Source organism: Lacerta agilis, chromosome 2 (genome assembly GCF_009819535.1).
Source record: "Lacerta agilis isolate rLacAgi1 chromosome 2, rLacAgi1.pri, whole genome shotgun sequence".
In the NCBI taxonomy this organism is placed as follows: Eukaryota; Metazoa; Chordata; class Lepidosauria; order Squamata; family Lacertidae; genus Lacerta; species Lacerta agilis.
The window spans coordinates 84,488,896-84,510,797 of NC_046313.1; the positions used below are offsets into that span (position 1 = coordinate 84,488,896).

Genomic DNA, 21,902 nt, shown 5'->3' on the forward strand with positions numbered 1-21,902 from the left:
CACTTTTATCCACTGACTACCCCGGCTCAACAATAGGCCTACATCTGAGAAGTAAGGAGAAAAACATTCCACTACAGCTCAGGGGTGAAGCACATGTTTACATGCAGAAGGTCCCAGGTTCAGCCTCAAGGTAAAAGATTGCAAATAGCAGGTGACATGGCAGGCCTCTGCCTGAGAGCTCAAACTGCAGCTGCAAGCCAATATACACAACAGGAACAAAAAGCTCTCTTATGCAGACTAAGGCGAGTCAATATTATCTACAATGACTGACAGCTCTCCAGGGTTTCAGACAGGAAACATTTCCAGTCTGGGATTGAACTTTGAACCTATTACATGCCAAGCTGATTCTGTAGCACTGAGCTATGGCCCTCCCCAAATACTGGGCTAGATGAACTCGACTGTGTGTAAGACAGCTTTCCATCTCTTCGCTGTACAGGAGTTGGCACAGATTTTGCCATGCTTCCCATGGACAAATAAAACAAGTACCTATCATTTTATTTCTTTATATAAATGCTGTAAGCAAATGGATGATATGGCATTTTTTTGTTTTTTGTTTAAATCAAACCGTGAGAGTTATTCTGTTTGATGGTTTTGAGAAAGATTTTAGACAGCCACGCTGTCACTAAGCCAACCCTCCTCCCTGCGTCTTGCCAGCCTATTCACCACCTTTCCTCCTGCCCCTAATGGGTTGGCATCACAACTGCTAGCTCAGGCTGTGCAGATCAATAGGCAGAACTGGTGCTGATCAATTTTTAAAGGGGATAACACTTCTTTTTCCTGCTTCAGTAAACAGCTTCACACATGCTATTTGCATTTGCTGCCAAAAATCTAACAGAACCATTGAGAATACCCTAATCAATTTTTATTTCTAATTAAACTGATGCTTGCAGCATATGGGAGGAAAATATGCACAGAAGGTAACACGGTATAATAGGACCTCTGGAAACAGAGTAGAGGAGAGAGAAGGTTTAAGGAGTGTTGTCAGGCCAATAAATCCAGGCCAGCTGATTTCCTCAAACATATACACTCGTTCACTTTCTCTCTACACAACCACACTCCACACAACATGGTGGCATAAATGCCCTACAACAAGACTGAGAAATGGAATGTAAGGAATGACCAAATACAAAATGTTAGAATTTGTTTACTTGGATCTGTATGCCCCATAATAAATTTAATGAAATCAAGAAAAGTTATTATGTTTTTGTATTGCTTGTAACATCTGCATCTGACCTTTCCTACAACAATGTGAAAGAGTGTCTTAGCTTCACAACAGCCCTGTGAGGCTGACTAAACTGAGAGATGGCTCAGTAAGCTTCACAAAGATGGCCATGCATGCACATTACTCAGAAGTAAGCCCCACTGTGAACCGAGGGAAGCCTTTGGGAAAAGCTTTCTAACTGCAAATACAGACTCAGAGAGTACACAGAGAGGTATTATTGAAGGTGAGATAGGGATCAGAATAATTATGAATGTAATTAAGGCTGCAATCCTATGCCCGTTTATCTGGGACTAAGTCCCAATGAAGTCAGTGGGATTTACTTCTGAGCGGGCATAACAATAAGCAGCAGCAATCTCAATAGATACTAACATGGCAGCAAGCACTGTATTAAAAAAGGAGGCTTCTTGTAATTTATAATCTCACTTGCACTTCTAGAGGACGAGCCAATATTTAAAAAATAACTTAAGCCAAGCAGCTCCACTTTTAGGACTTCATAAAAGCCCTGAATTACAACAATTGTAAATATTTTGAAAACATATATTACAAACCCAAAGTGGGAGGTTTAGGTCTCCATTTCACTTGGAACAGAAGCTGTAAATTAGAGATGCATACTTCAGAAGACTACCTGCTTGCTGGGCTTCATTTTATGTACCTAGAATAAATAACAGTGTAGACAGGAAATGGGCAGAACTGTTTACTTATTTCAATGGAAAATGGATGCCACAGACTAGATCTATTGGGATAAAATGTATTATTTCCTAACTGGATTTTGTAAAGCGAACACTCTCATGCTGTTATCCAGCAGAGAGTTGTAGAAGCGCCAGAATATTTCTGTAACATTCTTTCAGAAAGTAAATTCACTTCAGTATAGCTTCCTAAGCCCCGAAAGTCCAGCCAATACTTTGCTGCTTCGGCTAGTAGAAGGGAATGGGTTTGTAAGAAATGGGAAACCACTAAAAATGTCAGACATTTATAACCACAAACAGGGAGGCGGGGGAGACAGGCCACATTCACACCATACATTTAAAGCACTATGATACCACTATGTCTTCCCCCAAATAATCCTGGGACCTATAATTTTTAAAGGGTGCTGAGAGTTGTTAAGGAGGCACCTATTCCTCTCATAGAGCTACAATTCCCAAAGCTCCCTGGGAAGAGGGATTCATTATTAAACTACTCTGAGATTTACAGCTCTGTGGGGGGAAATAGGAGCCTCCTAACAACTCTTAGCACCCTTGACAAACCAGAGTTCCCAGTATTATTGGGGAGAAAACCATAACTACTTAAAATTGTGTTCCCAGAAAGTAAGATGCATGTTTAGAAACTCACATGAAGGAGATGATTGACTGAAGATGCAGAATATCTATGGGGGAGATTTTTCAAAAGCAACAAATGGTGTGGAAGTGACAGACTCTCGTGTTTGGGTTTGTTTTGCCTTTGAAAAAAATTACTCATTCCAAAGTATTCTGAGGCATCCAACATCCAGGCCTGAATATTTTCCCTGGAGCAAACCAAACAAAGAATGTTTGGGGAAGTTTTTCTCCCTCTCTCTAGAACTCACATCCATTGAAACTGAATGTTGGATGATTCAAGAAATGAGAAAGGACAGCCAAAGGCAGGTCTTTCAGGACCCTGGACAGAGCCCCATGAACAGAAGACATTTTCAGATAAGAGTTCAGATTCTCAGTTGAGCCCTTTCATTTCTGGGCCTGGTCCCCCTCAGCCTTTGCCCCTATGCACATCCCCCCCCCCATCTTAAATTCAGTTCTCCACATTTCTGCACTGATTTCTCTCGCTCTGTGTGTGTTATAATGAAAATGTGTGAGCATTTTAGTGTGGATTTCTTTTCAAACACACATATACATTTTTGCAAGCAATTTCCCCTCATATAATGCATTTTTGTATGCTATTTTCACTGATCTAAGCATTTTAATGAAAATGTCCCTCTAGTATATGCATTTTTGCATATTTTGTACATGCATTTTGTTTCGTTGAAGAACTCACTGCAAAATTCCAAGAATTGTGTACTTTGAATGATAGTCATGCTTTGGTCCACATACTGGCTCTGCTGCAGGCAGAAAAATGCTCTTGGGCCAGACATGAAAGACCACCAGATTTAAGAAGAAGGACAGAGAAAGGAGAGAAAGGATTGCTGTTTCACCTGGAGCAGCAAACATGCTTTCGGCAGCCCTCTTCAGCAGAAGAGGATTCTACTGCAATGTGCATACGACTGGCCACAGCTGCTCTCTCAGCAATGATGCTGATGGCAGTTAGCATCTGAGATGGCAGATGGGATGGCTAAACAAAACACAACAAAGCCACAAAACAAAACCAACCCAACTTCCTTCCCTGTTCAAGGCTCAATTCCTCTTTTTCTTTAATTATTTAAAAACCACTAAAAGCCTATCATTCACTGATGTTTTGTTAACGTCTGCCTTTCAACCCTGCAGCACATGGTCTCTGGCAAATGCCCCACACTCAATAAAGAAGTGAGGCAATTGGCTGCCCATGTAAAACAATCAGGGCAAGGAAAGCATCTGGAGTTTATAGCCACCAGGGAAGACCGAAGAGGCGCAAACACAAGAAGCCAACAAGAGAATGGCCATTTGTTGGCTGTCAAGATCTGTAGCAGAAGTGAGGGAGAGACTCTCTGGTTCCAGTCCGATTTCTGCATTGTAAATTATTTGGCACCCCCTTCTGCTCTTGGCTCTCCATGATCTCCTCCATAAATCTGGGGATGTTCAAAAATGACATGCAATCAGCGGCATGTAGACCAGTTAAAAAACCAAACTATTAACAGACTGTCAGAAACTGTCTTTATAAATGCAATCTATTTCTGGCAGGAGTTAATGGAGAGAAAAAACAAATAAAATAAAATTGGATCATTGTGCCACTCCAACCCCCCAACACAAATAACATTAGCAATACAGGTTGCACAAACATGAAGCAAGTTGGCAAGCGAGCAGCTCATTGCAGTAGCAAAGTGTGCTTCACAAAATTCAAGGAGGGTGTTTAGGGTGCTTGGGACTAGGACCTGGGAGGCTACAATTCAAATCTTTACACAGCTCACTGGGTGACCTGGAACCAGTCACACTCTTTCAGCCTAACCTTTCTCACAGGGTTGCTGTATGATAAAATGACAAGAAGAACCCTTTATGCCCCCCTGAACTATTTGAAGGAAAGATGTAACATAACTCTAATAATAAATAATTGTATTGCTATTAAAATTTTAACTAAAAACTAATATAATAACTTATTATGATTTTTAATATTTATTTAGCATGAAGCTCACCTAAGGCTCATTTTGATCATGTATAATGACAGAGCGTACAGAAAACTTAATCACTGATCCTAAAATTGTGATTGCCGGGTTCTTTGAAAAATTAATCTCAAGATAGTCCTCTGCACAATAGTTTTTGAATGATGTGAAAATCAGTAAGCATGAATGGAAAGGAGACTCATACTCATCTCACAATAAGAAATCACACCAAGTCTTATGGTTTGTGGCTGCATGGTACTATGGTCTTTGTGTTCCATGCAGGAAACAAGAAGCAGCAGCAGACCCCGCACAATAAGAGATGGCAACTGCAAGAGTGTCATGAAGGCTTCAAATCAGTCTGAACAGAAGAACTGAACCAACTCCGAGAAGATGAAGTGAACCCTTCTTGATTATGAATACATTGGCACAGATGCAAATGCAGTCTCAGATCAAACTGGGGCATACTTCGGAGTGCTGTGTTTTTGAGAGTTTTCTCCCTAAATATCTTTCGCCCTTTTGAGAACTTTGGCGCTCATGCAGGCAACCTGCAGTTCCCAGCCTCCAAAGCACCAAGGCAAAATGCTGCTTCAGCACTGCAATGATATGTGATGTCTGCATTCAGACACATAGCTTGAGGCTCAAGAGTCTACAACACTAGTATTTGACAGGACCATAATCTTGCTACCTTTGCTAAAAGCAGGCTGAAACAAGGCATATATATATCCAACAAAGAAAAGCTGAAAAACCTAAACTTTTTTTAAAAAAAAAAAAATCTTCATTCATTTTCCAGCCACTGCTACTTATTTCTGCATTACAAGGCTGAAATGACAGTTGTCTTTCATCCTGATTCAGTGGGGAAAGCTTTCACGATTATTCATTTCTATTTGTTGGGACAAATATTAGCTCTTGGTTATGCTTCCTTCTAGGTCCTGCTTTTAATAAATGCTACTCGAAAGGAAACAAACACTCAGGCCTTGAGGTTGTTTCTTACAACTGTTATAAAAAATGTGTTGGAAGGAAACATGGATTGACTTTTTCAGTGAATTTGCATGCACAAGCCTAGTACTGAATGATTCAGTGTGCCCAGTTTTTGACACACCAAAGCATGGACCAATGCAGCTTTCAAAGATGATCCAAACACAGAGATGTGAATGAAACTTGTTTTTCCTGAAATGAGCTTTGGCGGGGGGGGGGGGCACAGCACTTTGAGAATACGAACAAGTAAAGCAGACTTAGTTTCTGCCAGTTATCAATTCTCACACATTTTGATAAGCATTTAGGATGGGAAATATAAACTAAGAAGATATACTGAGTTTGACTTGGTTGCAAATCATTTTGCTGCAGAAAGATCTCATGAACCCCTTTATTAAGAGGTTTTGTATGGAAAATGGAAACAGTAAGAATGGCTGATTGAACCCCAGGGCTCCACTGGATTGCTATGCATGGAGAGAACTCTGCTGTATTCCACAGAATAACAAATGGGATCTGCAACAAAATCTTGCATTGTTGAATGTTCCTGTTCAGGATTACAACCAGCCAGCCATGCTCTCTTTATAGAAGCTAAAGACTACCCTTTAACCTGCCAGGCAACTCCTTTACGGAGGTAGAGTCTGCTGTGCTCCTTGTCAGCCTACATAGGACTTCTAATGTCTCTAGGTCCCTGTACAGACAGAATGTCTTTAGCTGCTATAACAGAGTCCCCTGGAGCTGTTCAGGGTCCTGAATGCTCTCTGATTGACTTTGCTTGCTTCTCTCAAGCACTGACGTAAATGGGCACCAGTGTTCACTGAGCATCCCTTCGCAGCTTCTACTAACTTACACTAAATTGGACTATGGTCCTTTTGCTCTCCAGCTTTGCAGCTGCATAAATATATGATGGTCTTCAATTCAAAGAACTGATGAGCAATATGAAAACCAAGAAACTGGGCTAAAATACAATGTCTAAATGTATCTCTCAAGTTTTGATTGTCCAAAAGATCTGCATGCTGTTACATGGATTTGTAGCTGGTTGACAGACCAAACCCAAAGAGTGCTCATTAATGGTTCCACATCATCCTGGAAAAAAGTGACAAGTGGGGTGCCACAGGCTTCTGTCCTGGGCCCATTGTTGCTCAATGTCTTTATAAATGACTTGGATGAATAAATTGAGGGGATGCTTATCAAATTTGCAGATGACACCAAACTGGGAGCGGTAGCTAATGCAGCAGAAGACAGAATCGGGATTCCAGATGACCTTAACAGATTGGAGAGCTGGGCCCAAACTAACAAAATGAAATTCCACAGGGACTGTTCAAAAGTGAAACAGACTCTCACAAGAGGTGATGATGGACTCTCCTTCCTTGGAGCTTTTTAAACAGAGGCTGGATGGCCATCTTCCATTGATGTTTTGGCTGAGATTGTATTGTAGGGGGCTGTACTAGATGACCCTCAGGGTCCCTTCCAACTCTAACATTCTATGGTTCTACTAACAATATGACTCTTACCAGTGTGAGAGATATGTGAGAGAAATTGGTTTGCAAGCTTTTGGAAGGCAGTGTGTGTCTTCAGAATATCACCTTTGCCCTCTGCTAGCCAGAAGGCAGCTATTCACTTGGCAAGGTCAGCAACAGCTCTCACTTAATGCATGGACTTAATCGCTGCCTGATCCGGGGGGGGGGGGAGTCCTTTGAACTTTGCAGGGTGCACCGCGGCCCCCTTCTGCTTACATCCCATGCGGTCAGAATGCAGAGTACCTGGAGCTAAATGTGTCAGAGCAGAGTGTGTTTGACTGAATGAATTCCCCAGTGGAAGGCAATGTTTTAAACACTGTCATTGGAATCAGTGAATTTTGCTTGAGCTGAAGACAGCTCTGGCTACAGATCCAAAGCTGGTAATTACAGGCTGCCAAAAACATCTAATGTTAATGAAAGGAAAAGTCAGGCAAAATGGGAATCATCATAAAACCTACAATTTTGAGGATGTGGCATTTATCCTATTTCAGCACCGTCACCTTCAGAAGAAGGAGGAAATATAAGAGGCTGGAGGGGAGAGGAATGGTGCTGAGGGTGGGAAGGATATGACTCTAGAATTCTAAAACGAAAGTTTCATTGCTCTTCCTTCTCATAAAATGTGTCCAGAAAAGCATAAAAAAGAACAAAAAATACACTCTTTCTTTCTTTCTTTCTTTCTTTCTTTTTTACTGTACTGTAGCTTGTAATTCAACGAAATCAATCACTACTGAGGAGGAAACTCATCACTCTCTATAAGGATTAGAGCATTAGTGCAAAATGCAGCCCTTCGGAGTATTTTGCATCATAACCCTCGGGCAAGACTGTAGCAAATTCTCATCTCTCACACAACAGCATAAATCTGGAGTAACATTTCTCCCTCCAGTTATTTCTGCAGCTTTAACTGAGAGACCACTATAATACTGGCTATTTTGGAAATGACTTTGGAGCTACTTCACACGGGTGTCTGTGAATAATGCAGGTGCAGGTCATACACTGTAGGAAGTCTCAGTGTGAATGTAGCAGCCTGAAGGACCACCTTCTGCAGCCAGTCATCCAGGTAGGATCAGAACCACTGCAAAGGAACACTGCCCACCCTCAAGCTGGATAAGCACTCCAGAAGAACAGCATGGACTATGGCACTGACAGCCACTGAAACACCAGGGAAGACAAACTCCTCCTGTCTCTCTTCCAAAAAGGTCATCATTCAGGACAATCGAGGCAGTTTCTATGCCTAAACTCCAACAAAAGAGCCTGGGCATGGCTCACAACCTGTCAGGGAACTGTCCCCAATGCAACGCAGGGTGGTGGAAGGGCTCTTCCCACCTTGCCAGCAGCTCTGCCTCTGGTAGCGAAAAGAGCGGCGAGACGTCCAGCGAGGAGGGGGAGAGTTCACAGGGGAAAGGGAGTAGAGGCTCTGGGGATGCAAGAGAGTCCCAGCACTCCCCTAGTCCCGAGGGCGATACAGGGGGAACGCAATTTCCGTTGCCCCACAGATGTCGTGGGGTGAAAAGAAAGGATGGAAGGCGGGGTTTTCAGATACCGAAACTCTTTTGTTGGGGTCAGAACCGGAAGGGGCCATTCCCAGATTCTGACACCGCTTGATACAGACATGAACTTTTTAGCTCTGCACTGTACATAGTTTGCACAATAAAATCCTTAAAGGAAACAGCGGAGTTCTGGCTGCTTACTCATGAGCAACTAACTGAGAACCTTACACAACCACATGCTCAAGAACCTTGCCCAAGAAGGGAACATTAGCAACTGACCATTACTTAGATTTTCCAGCTCTGTGAAGTGTGCCTTAAGGAGTGGCCTTACCAATCCCTCCTTTAGGCAGGCAGGCAACATCACCACTCCTGTCCCGGCTGTGTGTAACATTAAACAACAGCAACCCTGTATTTCTGAACTAAAGGTGCTGTGCCAGCTACTGTATACTGGATGCCCCAAAGTAATGAGTGCCAAAGGTACAACACTGAATAACTGCTGCTATTAATCAGCAAATTCCTTAACTGCAGGGAGACTGAAGAAAGGCGAAATAAATTATTTGCACTGTGCCTTCACCTGCTTTCGGCTCAGTTGGTAGAGCACAGGACTCTTAATCTCAGGGTCATGGGTTCGAGTCCCACACTGCGCAAAAGATTCCTGCATTGCAGGGGGCTGGAATAGATGACCCCTGTGGTCCCTTCCAACTCTCCAATTCTATGATTCATGGAAGGTGTTGGAGAGTTGCCCATATCTGAGCTATTGTTTTCGGGGGTTGGGGGGGTGGGATCTGAGGACCTATGTCAAGCTGTGGTGGCAAAGGATAAAGATGAGAGCTAATTGACAATTTATAAATTAACACATCACCAGGGCCAGATGGCATTCACCCAAGAGTTTTTAGAGTTCTCAGTTGTGAAAGAGCTAAACTTTAAAAAAAAAAAAAAAAAAACAAAAGAAAAATACTCATACTAGAAGACTGGTAGCCAGATAATGACATTTTTTAAAAGAGAGAGAGAGAAAGAATGCATGCCAAGGGGAATCTGGGAAATTACACATCTGCCAACCTAATGTGTGTCCAAGGTAATTTCAAAAACAGCGTTATTAAAGGTAAAGTTGTTAAGTGCATAGAAGAATAAGCCATGCTGACGATAAACCAGCATGGCTTATGCCAAGAGACATATACAAGCCTATAAACAGGTCTGTCTAATAGACATCAGAGCAATCTTTCCCAACATCTGGTGCCTCAATGATGTTTGACTGCTACTCCCATCATCCCTAGCCACTGGCCATGCTGGCTGAAGATGACAGGGGCTGAAATCAGACAATATCTGGGTATGCAAGTTTGGGAAAGACTGCATTATAGATTTGGATGTCCAAAAAACTTGTGACAAAGCTCCCCAGCAAAGTAAGCTTGATAAGACAGGGGTGTCTACTTTCCCACCTCTATTGTATCACTAGCTATTTTCAGACAACGTAATGAAATAGCAGGCATAAAGATGAAAGACTCTCAATGGAAAATAAGCCTTTATGTGGATGACAATATTCTTTATTTAACTAATCCAGTCAGTTCCAGAAAAGCTCTTTAACGATGCATAAAGATCTACAGAAAAATTTCAGGCTATACATCGAACTGGAACAAAATAGAAGTGATGGCTTTTAATTAGAAAAGGGACAATTTAGCTCAAGATAGCATTGTAGCTCGCCCACCTCGAACAGCCGGTGTGACTTACAAAATATCCCTCAGAGTCCTGCTAGATTAGACCATTTCACAGAGGAGAAGTTTATCAGTGGCTATTATCCATGAGAGTGAAATAAACCTCCGTGCTCAGTGGCAGTGTATCTCTGAATATTTGCTTGGGGCATACAACAGAGAAGAGTTTTGGCATTCATGCCCTCCTTCAGGGGGCTGACCATATGGCCACAACTGGAAATGCAGGTGCGCCCTTGGTCTGATCCAAAACATGAATTTCAACTAGATTTTAATGAAAGCTGTGCTTTGGGAAATTGCTTGCCATCAATGAGCATGACCCACGTTTAGATTTCTCCCCTCTGAAATCAATAGGGCCTGAGGGTGCTTAGCTTTGACTATGACTGTCCAAAGTAGTTCTTGGCCAAGCACCCCTTTGATGAAGTCAGGCTCCACAATGAGTTTCCTTCTGGGAACTCTAGAAACTGACTTCACCAACAGTTCAGCCCCAACTTTGAGAAATTCTGACAAAATTGTTATCTATGTGTTATGTAATCAAGATAAACTGACGCCTTCATTAAATGTCCTCCAAGTAAGCCACTATGTTGAGATATGGTGCAATTTATTTTAATCAGTTAATTAATTGATTGGTTGGTTAAAAGCAAGCCAGGTCATTATTGGCTAACGGTAAGGTAGTACTTTATAACATCCACTTGAGACTTCAGGGTAATGGATAAAAGGATCTCATTAATGTTCATGAATAAACTAGCAATCTAATCAACCAAACCAGTTGAGACAAAAATTTCTAGGATTTAAGTTAGCATTTGGCCCTAGTGGTTAAATGCGACCTCCATACCTCAGACCTAAGTTTTCCACAATAGCTGATGCATGAGTATGCCTTTAATTGACATGTGGTTTATTAACGTCCCTGATTTGATCCAGCAAATATTTGCTCATCTGTTTAAATACAATGAAGCATAGCCCTTTTAAAATATACTGCCACATTCTTAATAGTTTAAATTTCTACAAGCTGATTTACATATTGCGTCTATTACTCATGTGCATAGCTTTGCCCCTTCCTGAGCTACACACATCTATGGGCAAACATAATGTGTAATGTATGGCCCAGGTAATCACATATATGAGGGGTGTCCTCTCGCAAACTGGGCATTCCCATCCAAGTTTTCTGTGTATGCAACTGGCACATTAGGATCCACCTACTTCTATTTTTTTTCAGCCATCACATTCATTGCTATTTCATTTCTTGCCATCCACCCCAGTAGGCTCAGCTTGACAGAAAGTATTATGGGTGTGAATTTTTTCCATCCCTACCCAGAATAACTCATCTCTCCTCTCCCACTTAACCTAGAGAATTAAAACAAAATAAATAAATAAAATTCCTTCCAGTAGCACCTTAGAGACTAAGTTTGTTCTTGTTATGAGCTTTCGTGTGCATGCACACTTCTTCAGATACATTGAAACATGCATGCACATGAAAGCTCATAACAAGAACAAACTTAGTTGGTCTCTAAGGTGCTACTGGATGGATTTTTTTTTTTTTACTATGGCATACCAACATGGCTACCTACCTGTAACTAGAGAATTAAAGAGCAGTTTGCCTCTTCTTTTTGGGACAAGTACAGATTGGCATTTTTATAAAGACAAGGCCATGTGGACAATGTGGAAAACCTCCAAGTATGAGCAGCACCAAGTGCACAATAAAATGAAATGTGAAAGCACCCTTTTGATTTTTAACAACATTTATATACCTCTGTAAAAGCGGTTTACAAAAAAAAAAGGGTCAACATCAACAGAAAATGCCCACTTTGTTTTCCTGCAAGTGCATGTACCAGGAAAAAGCCAGGACTTTGAATATGAACAACATATACATGTTAGAAATTGGCTCCACATTTTTAGAGATAGGAATAAGCAGGAAAGTAGCTCAGTTCAGTAAACCAAAGATACAGCGTTATATACAATGCTACGTGTGAAATGTTCCATCTGCACAATGGAATCTCTGCTTTCTGCATGCCCCCCCATCTGCTCTGGTGGGTCCCCAACCCTCTGGAGCAGATTTTGGAGGTGCATGGGGAAAGAGGGGGTAGAATGGGAAGGGCAGGAGGGGAAGTCTGTTGCGCAAGCAGCATTTAAACTTTGGATACAATACAACCCACCATGGGTTGTTGTTTTTGCTCATGCAATTTTATCTACCTTTGCTCCAGCACCTTCAACACAAGCATCTAATCAAATGCCTTTTGAAAAAGTATTGCATTTTTAAAAAGTAAAATCTATACCAGCATTAAGTCATTGTTCTTCTTTCATAGACAACATATTAAACAAGTAGTAAGGGGGAAATGATTGAAATTATGCCCACAAGTAAGTGTGTAATTAAAGAAATTATGTCTGTAATCGAATTTTTTTTTAAAATCGAACCGCAGTTGAAAAGCAGTTCAATATTAGAACCATACATGGGATATAACTGGGAACCTTTTTCAAAAAATAACCCACCATCAACTTAATTTCTATTTAAATACTGTCCCCTCCCAGTTTGGTTGCTTAAGGTAGGCCATGCATTACACAGTGAAAAGCTGGGTTATTGGTAAAGCTTATTAAAGACCTAGCCACATTCTTTCATCTTACAAATCAAAACAATATCAGGGATTCACTTGCTCAGACCTACCAATAGGAACCTCTGCCCACAACCTTAACAGTCAGCCTAATGACACAGCCAATAAAATTCCATTGTACACCCCTACAGCTGTTTCCTAGGTAACCACCACAGAACCATATAAACTGGATAGACGCAGCGGAAAGAAAGGAACAATGCCGCAGCAACCTAATCCTACAATATCTCTGCTTTTAAAGAACAGCTTTCACTTGGTACAATTCCACCGCCCGCCCCCCCTTTCCCAAGCTGATTCATGCAGAGAAAGTTATTCACAAAGTTGAGGGATTTGCGCTCCCCCCTAACGCTTCTATTTGTTCAGCATCATCACAGGCGGAGTTAGGGAAGGGCTGTGCCATTGCCGAGTATCACACAGTATCTCTGAGGTGAAGTGAATGCAGAGAAGTCCACTCATGTGATTGCAGTGGCTGAGAGAACCTGGAAGCAGCCCAATTCACTGGCAGGCAGGCAGGCATGAGGACGCTGGATGAGAGCTGCCCTGAGGCTATGCTGCTCAGCAGAAACTGTTGGCTGGTTGACATGGGATCTTTAGCCCTGACAAGCTGACACCTGGATGATTTTCCTGCAGGTGACTATACATGAAAACATGACATCAAAACATTTCATGCACACCACTTGTTGAGAGCTACCACAGCCTAGCAGCCAACAGACAGGAAGCTGCTTTATACTAAGTCAGACCATGGGTCCATCTAGCTCATGACTGGTTTTTTTAAAAAATGTATTTTTATTAAAGATTTCTTGAGTTACAAAAGTATGTGCAATCTCTCTCTCTCTCTCTCGTCCCGTCCCCCCATGTATCATTTTTACAAATCAGTTTCATTTGTTGAGACCTAGCTCATGACTGTTGACGCTGGCTGGTAGCAAATCCCCAAGGTTTCAGGAAGAAGTCACTCCTCATCCTACTTGGAGATGCCAGAGACTGAACCTGGAACCTCCCAAGAATGGCGGAAAGATTTAGCAGCACACTCAGTCCATAAATTGCCTGGGGGAAATGTAAGGTTTTACTTGATGCCCAAGAACCACCTTCTGGAGTCAGACATGCAATCAGGAGTGGAATTACTGCAATGCAGTACCCCCCAATACAGATAGCAGCTCCAGAAGGATACCATGGTTGATGGTATCAAAAGCCAATGAGAGATCGAGGAGGATCAAAAGGATCACATGCACCAACCCTAAACACAATTACTTAGGTGAGAAGGCTGCACTAAATACAGCAAGACTTACCTCTTAGCAAAAACACTTAGGTTAGGCTGCAAGGATGCAATCCTATTTACCTGGAAGTAAGTATCACTGAACTAAGTGGGGCTTCCTTTTGAGTAGGTATGCACAGTATTGTGATGTATTGATGTGTTTACATCTGCAAAATTGGGGTTTTCCCTGGGGTGACATCTTCAAGCATCCTACCAGAAACTGGCACATTTAACTCCTTTAAACACATGCCACTGACACATGAACGCTCTGCAGAAAGAAATAAGCCCAGTAAGCCACATTCACTCATACTTCACATTCATGCATACTTTCTCTTCACCAAAAAGTTTTTGGGTTTTTTTAGTCTATTGGCTGCAAGTCATGGATAACTGAACTAGGAATGCCATCTTTTTCCTCCATCACACAGTGACAACAGGCAGAGACAGGTAACATACTCAGCAGCAAAGAAAATTGGAAGCAGTCATTAAGAAGACTGTGTTTAGAGCCGGGCTTTCAAAAGAAATATCTGAACAAAGCTATGTTGCAAGTTTGTGATGCCATTATATCAGTACAAGATGCAGAAAGTTTTTTTTCCTGAAGCCTAGCTGAACAATGTACTCTCAGTGCAATACTGATGGGCTCTCTTGTTTTCCCAGTGGAAAAGCATGGTCTCAGTCTGTAATATAAAAACATTATTGCTTAGTGCGTTTTTGTGAAGAAGAAAGAAGGATGTAATTTCAAAAGATGAGAGGGAATCCCTTCCCCTGAGATTCAGCACATAATCTCATTACTTCAACTTCAAACAAATTCATATTGTCTTCTAACTTTAGGTAATCATTATGGGGGCCCCAAATCTAGGAATCTCTTATGCAAGAAATTCTTCCATTTTTCATACACAGCTAAAGCATTGGAAATGACCATATAATTGGTTAGGCTTATTTCTCTGGAGAGCACTCTTTGGAAAGGACAATGTTATCAGGAGAAATAAAAAGAACAGTGTAGAAATTGCCTTGTTTTTGCCATTCTGTAATTCATTTAATTCTGGTTGCATGACAGTAGCCACTATAGAACCACAAGATCAAAATTTCAATATCAGGAAGCAGTGCAAGAGCTTGTTCTATCAAGTATAACAATGCAATGTTCCCAATATGCCGATCACGTCCTCTCAGCCTGCGAAGTTCTGGAATCAATGGACAGCAAGTCAAAATAAGCAACATCTGCCAGCTCTTTACCAGATGCCAGATAATCTGCTCCCCTACTCCTCCAATTCAATTTCCTAACAGCTAAAGAAAAGGTCTACAGCCCATTTTAGATCCTTTAATAATTGTGTCATTATTTATTTGGCTTCTGGGCACATCCTGTGCAAACTGGAGTAGCAAGCACAATACATGGCCAACCGATAGCCCAACTACTTACTGTTCATCGACGGACAAAGAGATCAAATTAAAAGGAAGCTGCTTTGCTGGGAAAGTCATGGAGGAAAACCTTAAACAAAAACACAAGCACAGACCACTAATGCTGCACTTGAGTTCAGGAAATGGCTCAAAACTGCCAATGTTTGTATAAAACTTGAAGCCACTGGACTTGCTGCCCAACTCACAGTGGAAGATGGCACATAGGTTGCATCTTGGCGAGAGAAACAAGTTGAACATAGCTAAAGTACCAATGTGAAATAGGATACTTTCAAACAAAAGCATTTCAGCAGCATTTCTCTCTCTCGAAAGTATTCAATTCCTGTGTTTAAAATGCAACAAAGAAGCTGTGGCACCCATCTGAGGCCCTTCCTTGTGTGCCTCCTCGAGGGGTCCACAGGGTGGCAACATGAGAACGGACCTTTTCTGCGGTGGTTCCCCATTTGTGGAATGCTCTCCCCAGTGAGGCTCACCTGGCACCTTCATTACATATCTTTAGGCACCAGGCAAAAACATCTCGGCCTCTGGCTGATTAACATTCTGTGGCCTTATAAATGTGTTTGTGGGAGGGGGGGTTATTGAATCACAGAATTGTAGAGCTGGAAGGGACACTGAGGATCATAGTCCAACCCCTTGCAATGCATAAGTCTCATATGGGGATCAAACCTGCAACCCTGGTGTCATCAGCATCACTGTCTAACCCACTGAGCTGGCTAGGCTGTTTGTTTTTGTTTTGTTTTTATTAGTTTGTATTAGTTTTACTACTTATTTTGTGTCCTCATTTTGTATTTTTATGTTGTGAACTGTCCTGTGATCTTCAGGTGGAAGGCTGGTATACAAATTTAATAATTAATCATCATGTGTGGCTCAAACATGGGCAGTAACCCAGTGGCTTATGGGATGGAAACCCACAAGGGAAAATGGGACTTCCTGAAACCACTGGTTTATTTACTTATACAGACCTTATCTAATGCATACAGTGTGGAAAAGCAGAAAGTTGTTTGCCTAATTTGTTGCTAGCTGAAAAGTGTGCAAATGGTTGACTAACCACAATTCTTAATCCCTCTTTGGCGTTAACATGTTTTCAGTGCCAAGTTAGCACATAAAAGGATGCATGTCGGAGGAACTCTCAAGTCACATCAAGCATGAGGCAAAGGCAGATAAACTCTCCATCAGACAAACACAAATACACAAGATGAAATCCATGTCTATCAGTTGAGACTTTGCTGGTCATTTCAAGGAGCACAGTTTTTCAACCTCTTAAGCACATGAAGCGAAACCAGCAAACGTGCAAGATTTCCCATATCCTTCATGTTCCGCCACCTGGTGGGACATTTCCTCAAACTTTTATGAGCTCTGGGTGCAGCACTCATTTACTGTCCCTCCCTTGCAGATCTTGCAAACATCTTCATCCCCTACCTCTTGAGATCTAACAGGAGAGCATGAAATATCACAGGACCAACATAAAATCACACACATGTGCCTTAATCTACACCCCCCCCCAAAAAAAACCCTGCAAGTTGAAACATCAAAAATGAAGCTTTTAGCTTTTTCTCGCTCCTTGCCTCTATTCCTCCACAAATTACACCTCCCCACATATGCACCCCACATTTTCTGACAAGAGGAGTAAAACCACATCAGGCACTTCAACAATTCTGCTCGCCAAATCCTCTTCCCATCATCGACCAAGAAAGAGCATTCAAAGCTCACGATGCTGCCGATTGTGTTGCAAAGAGGATTCCCTCCACCTCCTCCCCGCCCCCCCAGTTTAGAAAGGTGACTTCCATTCCTGACACATAAATCATTTTGAAAGAGCGTTGTACTTTATTTAAAATCGTTATGCACACAAGAAATGCACAATAATAATAACATGAAGAGCTTCAGCAGGGGGCCTCAGAAGACCGCTTGCATTTCCAAGCATGCTCCCCACCAGGGACAAGAGAAACAGACTTAAAAAAAAAAAAAAAAAAAAAAAAAAAAACAATGCGAAGGCAGCTCCCGGGCGCTTTCCCAAGTCAACGGCAGGCGCATGCCCTCCGGCGGAAGCGTTCGCCCCGGAGCCAGCCAGCTAGCCAGCCTTACCTTCATCCTGCATCCTCTGCAGACACAGAGTCAGATTCTTCCTCCAGCCCGGCATCCCGGCACAGGGTCAACCTGCTCGCGCTTATGCACAAGCCCCGAAGGTGTTGGTGGCGGCAGCGGCGGCGGCGGGAGACTTCCCCTCCTGGGGTAGAATAAGGCTAAGCGGAGAGTTCCCCACGCCACCCCCGCCCAGCGCAGCACGCCGAAAGTGTTGTGGCTCGGAGAGAGGCGAGCGCGGGCAGCGAGCCGCTGGGGGAGCCAGGCTGCCTGCTCGGCCACGCTAGGCATTGATTCGCGCCGCGTGCTTCATCTGTGTTTGGGGCCGGCAGGAAGGAGGGGAGCGGGCGGGGAATCGGCCGAAGAGGCGAGTGCGTGGAAGGGACGCGAGCGAGGGCTCGATATAGAAGGTGCGCGGGACTAGCGGCGCCCCGAAACCTTTTCCGCCTGCCCTGGAGTGACTGAGGTACATCCACGGCAGCTGCAGCTCTTAATGTGTGGGGACCGTACTATGTGACAAGAGAAGCCAGGGGGGGAGGAGGCGGAGGCGGAGGGAAAGGAGGGGAGTTCGCCGCCTTCCAGTCCAATCTTTCGACGCCCAGGAGGATCCCGCCGCGGGCTTCTGGGCTGAAGCGTTCCGCGACCGCTTGGCCGGCCCAGGTCTCTAGCGCGCGCCTTTCCTTCTTCCCGGGGATGTCTTCCGGGCGCTCGCGGTCGCGTCTCATTCACTGCAGGCGCCGCCGGCCGAGGGAGTGCAGGCCGCCAGCTCAGGCTTCAGCCGCGCGCGCCGGCTCTGCTCGCTCTCGGCCGGCATCTTCTCTCGGCGCAGGTGAGCGGGAGAAGAAGGGCTCCTCCGGCGACACCGAGAAGCAGCAGCTCGGGGCACCTGGTTCGCTCGCCGCCTTCCCGCGCTTTCGACCTTTTTCGCCTCACCCGCTGCTCCTCGCACGTGGTGGTGGTGGTGGGGGGGTGAGAGTCTCTCCGGCGACCCCCGTGGTTCAAACGGAGGAAGGGAAAGTAGCTGAGGCGAGAGGCGACGCTTCCCGGTCTCGCTAGGCAGCACATGGGAGGAGGGGTGGTGGGGCAGCCACGCGCACTCCTTGCCTCCGGGCTCTGGGCGCTTCACCAGAGCAAGGCTGTAGGAAAGGAGACCGGCGACACCCCCCCCCCGCTCTTTCCCCGCTTGGGTTGAGGGTATGTAGGGTACGCTTCTGCAACGGAGAAGGAAGAGACACGCGGGGGAACGGCGCTAGCCAACACGTCGAAGGGGAGCGCTTGTTAATAGCTGGGCGGCTGCCTGCACCTCCACTTCCACCCCCCTAGGAGGTGCGAGCGACGCCGGGTCCTTGAGGGGGCGGAAGGCCGGCTCTTCCACAGCCCACACAGGCGAGCTGCGCGAAGCTCCAGACGCGTCTGGCGCGCGCGAACACACCTCACTTTCCACGCCAACCTCCCCCCCCCCCTTTTTAAACTTATTTAAAATGTTTGTGTGCTACTTGTTAGGGAAACCCATCTCAACGCCGTTTAAAACAAAACCCATTAGAGGCGGTGCTATATATATTTTTTCTAGCAAAATAAGTGCCAGAACTCACCATAAACCATGCTCTCTTACAATGGCAATGGCAGATACCTGAAGAATGCACACGAAAGCTTATACCCAGAACAAACGTAGTTGGTCTCTAAGGTGCTACTGGACAATTTTTTAATTTGTTTTTATATTTCGCCTGCGTCAGACCAACACAGCTACCTACCTAGAATCATAGAATCCTAGAGTTGGAAGAGACCACAAGGGCCATCCAGTCCAACCCCCTGCCAAGCAGGAAACACCATCAAAGCATTCATGACATACGGCTGTCAAGCCTCTGCTTAAAGACCTCCAAAGAAGGATACTCCACCACACTCCTTGGCAGCAAATTCCACTGTCGGACAGCTCTTACTGTCAGGAAGTTCTTCCTAATGTTTAGGTGGAATCTTCTTTCTTGTAGTTTGACTCCATTGCTCCGTGTCCACTTCTCTGGAGCAGCAGAAAACAACCTTTCTGCCTCCTCTATATGGCATCCTTTTATATATTTGAACATGGCTATCATATCACCCCTTAACCTTCTCTTCTCCAGGCTATCACCCCTTAACCTTCTCTTCTCCAGGCTAAACTACCTGAATCTAGTCCCTACAAAAATTAACTTTAAAAGTTACAGCAGCTGTCCCACATCAGCATCAGTCAATAGGTGTGTCTGGAGTCTCAAATTTCAGTGGAGCCCTCTGCAACGCCAAAATTCAGCACCCCCTGCCTCTCACCTTCCACTTTGTATCATAGCTGTGGTGCCCCCCTCCCAAACTCTGTGCCCAGTACAGCTGAACTAGTCCTGCCTCCTAAATCCACATCTGTTGCATTGCTGCCGGTGCACGTGCCTTATTGCTGAAGGAAGGTTCTTTGAAAGAGAGCATGAGGGGATAGAAAAGGTGTGTGGTCTGTGCTCTTGGTGATGCTACTTTAAGTGGCGGGAAGAATGACCAAGTTACCAGCATGAATGGATGGGCCGCCTACTTTTGCCAAAGAGGGATGCAAACTTGAAGAGGCGCAGAACTCCTGTTCAGGCAAGGCAACGTATATGGTGATACTGATTTGCAAGGTAGGTGTGTGATTCAGTGTCATAGGGTTCACTTTCAGATGACCTATTTATTAAGCATTCATCCTGACTTGTTTCCACAGTTTTTCCAAGGCTGCTACACTGTATCATACAGATTTGTTTGTTATCCCTTCTATGGCCAAAGGAGCAAGGTGGGGGGGGTGGTGTCCATCTTCCTCATGGGCACATCTTCCTCAATGGAAGAAAGTATAAAGTGATGCCCATGGGGGCAAAAATAAAATAAAATCCTAATGTCACATATACATAGATGGGGGTTTGAACTGGAGGTTAGTGACCAGGAAGGAGATGTAGGAGTTGTAGTGAATAGCTCAATGAGGATGTCAACCCAGTGTGAAAAAGGCAAATTTTGTGCTTGGGATAATTAGGAATGGGACGGGGGGGGGGGTACTGCCAATATCATTATTCAAATCTATGCTTCCACCACACTTGGAATACTCTGTACAGTTCTGATTGCCTCACCTAAAAAAATACAGTAGAGTTGGAAAAGGTGCAGAAAAGAAACCAAAATGATCAAGGGGGTGGAGGAACTTGCCTATGAAGGAAGAAAGGTGCTTTTTAGTTAAAACAAAAGGCGAGTATAAGGGGACATAGCAGAGGTATTTAAAATTATGCACAGTGTGGAGGAAAAAAAGAGAAGTTTTTCTTCCTCGCAAACCTAGAACCTGGGGCTTCTCAGCGAAGCTGAATGCTGGAAATCAAGGCAGAGTCCTTTTCCATAGTTAAACTCTAGAAGTCATTATCATAAGATGTGGTGGTGATGACCACCAACTTTGACTGCATTAAAAAAGGATTTGACAATTTTATGGGGAATAAATCAATTAATAGCTACTAGCCACAATGGCAAAGTTCTGCCATATCAGTTGCTAGGAATCACAAGTGGGGAAAGCACTGTTGAACTCAGGTCTTGCTTGTGGGCTTCCGACAGAAATCTGGTTGGCCACTGTGAAAAAAGAATGCTTGACTAGATGGACCTTTAGACTGATCCAACAGGGCACTTCATAAGTTCATCATCGGCATCAAAATGCCAGCTTCATTTAATCTGGATTTTTTTAAAAACCAGAAAATCCAGTAAGTTTAAACACACACACACACACACACACACACACACACACACACATCTGTTGACTGCACATCATGTGTTCCAGCTATGGTGCATCAAGACCATATGCACATCACAAGATAGCATCTTTGCTTGTTTCGCTTCTCCTTTCATAGAATCATTGAATTGGAAGGAATCCAGAGGGTCATCTAGTCCAACCCCTTGCAATGCAGGAATCCTGCCCACATTGATTCCTCGGTGGGCTCGAACCACCAACCTTCTGGTTACCAGCCATATGCACTTGACCCATGTGCACTTGACCCATTGCACCAATGGAACCAGTAATGCTATTTACTTATTTTTTTCAATGGTCATAGACTATGTGTGACCTCTAAAGATCCCAGTATTTCTTTCCATATCACCTGGCTTTTGTCTGCTTTTAGACTGGATGACCTAGAACCAAAGGAGATCTTCCATGATCTGGCCTTCTTTCAAAAGTTTGGCTGAAACGGGTGACTTAGTTTTAAGCATCTTTCAGCCATAACTGGGAGCCTGAAGTGAAGCTGTCTGTAGGCAGAAGTAAAGCATGCATCATTGGTTTTCATGGTCCAAGCTGAAAGAAGGAAACAGACACATGGTTGTGGGAAGAATAATGGATCATAAAAAAAATCACTGAGTGTATTTGGCAGTTGGTTGTCTTTCTAAGTATAC

The 21,902-nt window shown here is 43.8% G+C and overlaps 1 protein-coding gene across 1 annotated transcript in view; it reads right to left on the reverse strand.

Annotated features, from left to right (window-relative positions):
* Window positions 1-17,861, reverse strand: part of GRIP2 (glutamate receptor interacting protein 2) — a 365,790-nt gene extending 347,929 nt beyond the window's left edge. The window contains exon 1 of the mRNA XM_033141097.1: window positions 17,508-17,861. Within this exon, the coding sequence (XP_032996988.1) occupies window positions 17,508-17,562 (55 nt within the window). The 5' untranslated portion in view covers window positions 17,563-17,861. The remainder of the gene's footprint in view (window positions 1-17,507) is intronic.
* Between the last annotated feature and the right edge of the window lie 4,041 nt (window positions 17,862-21,902).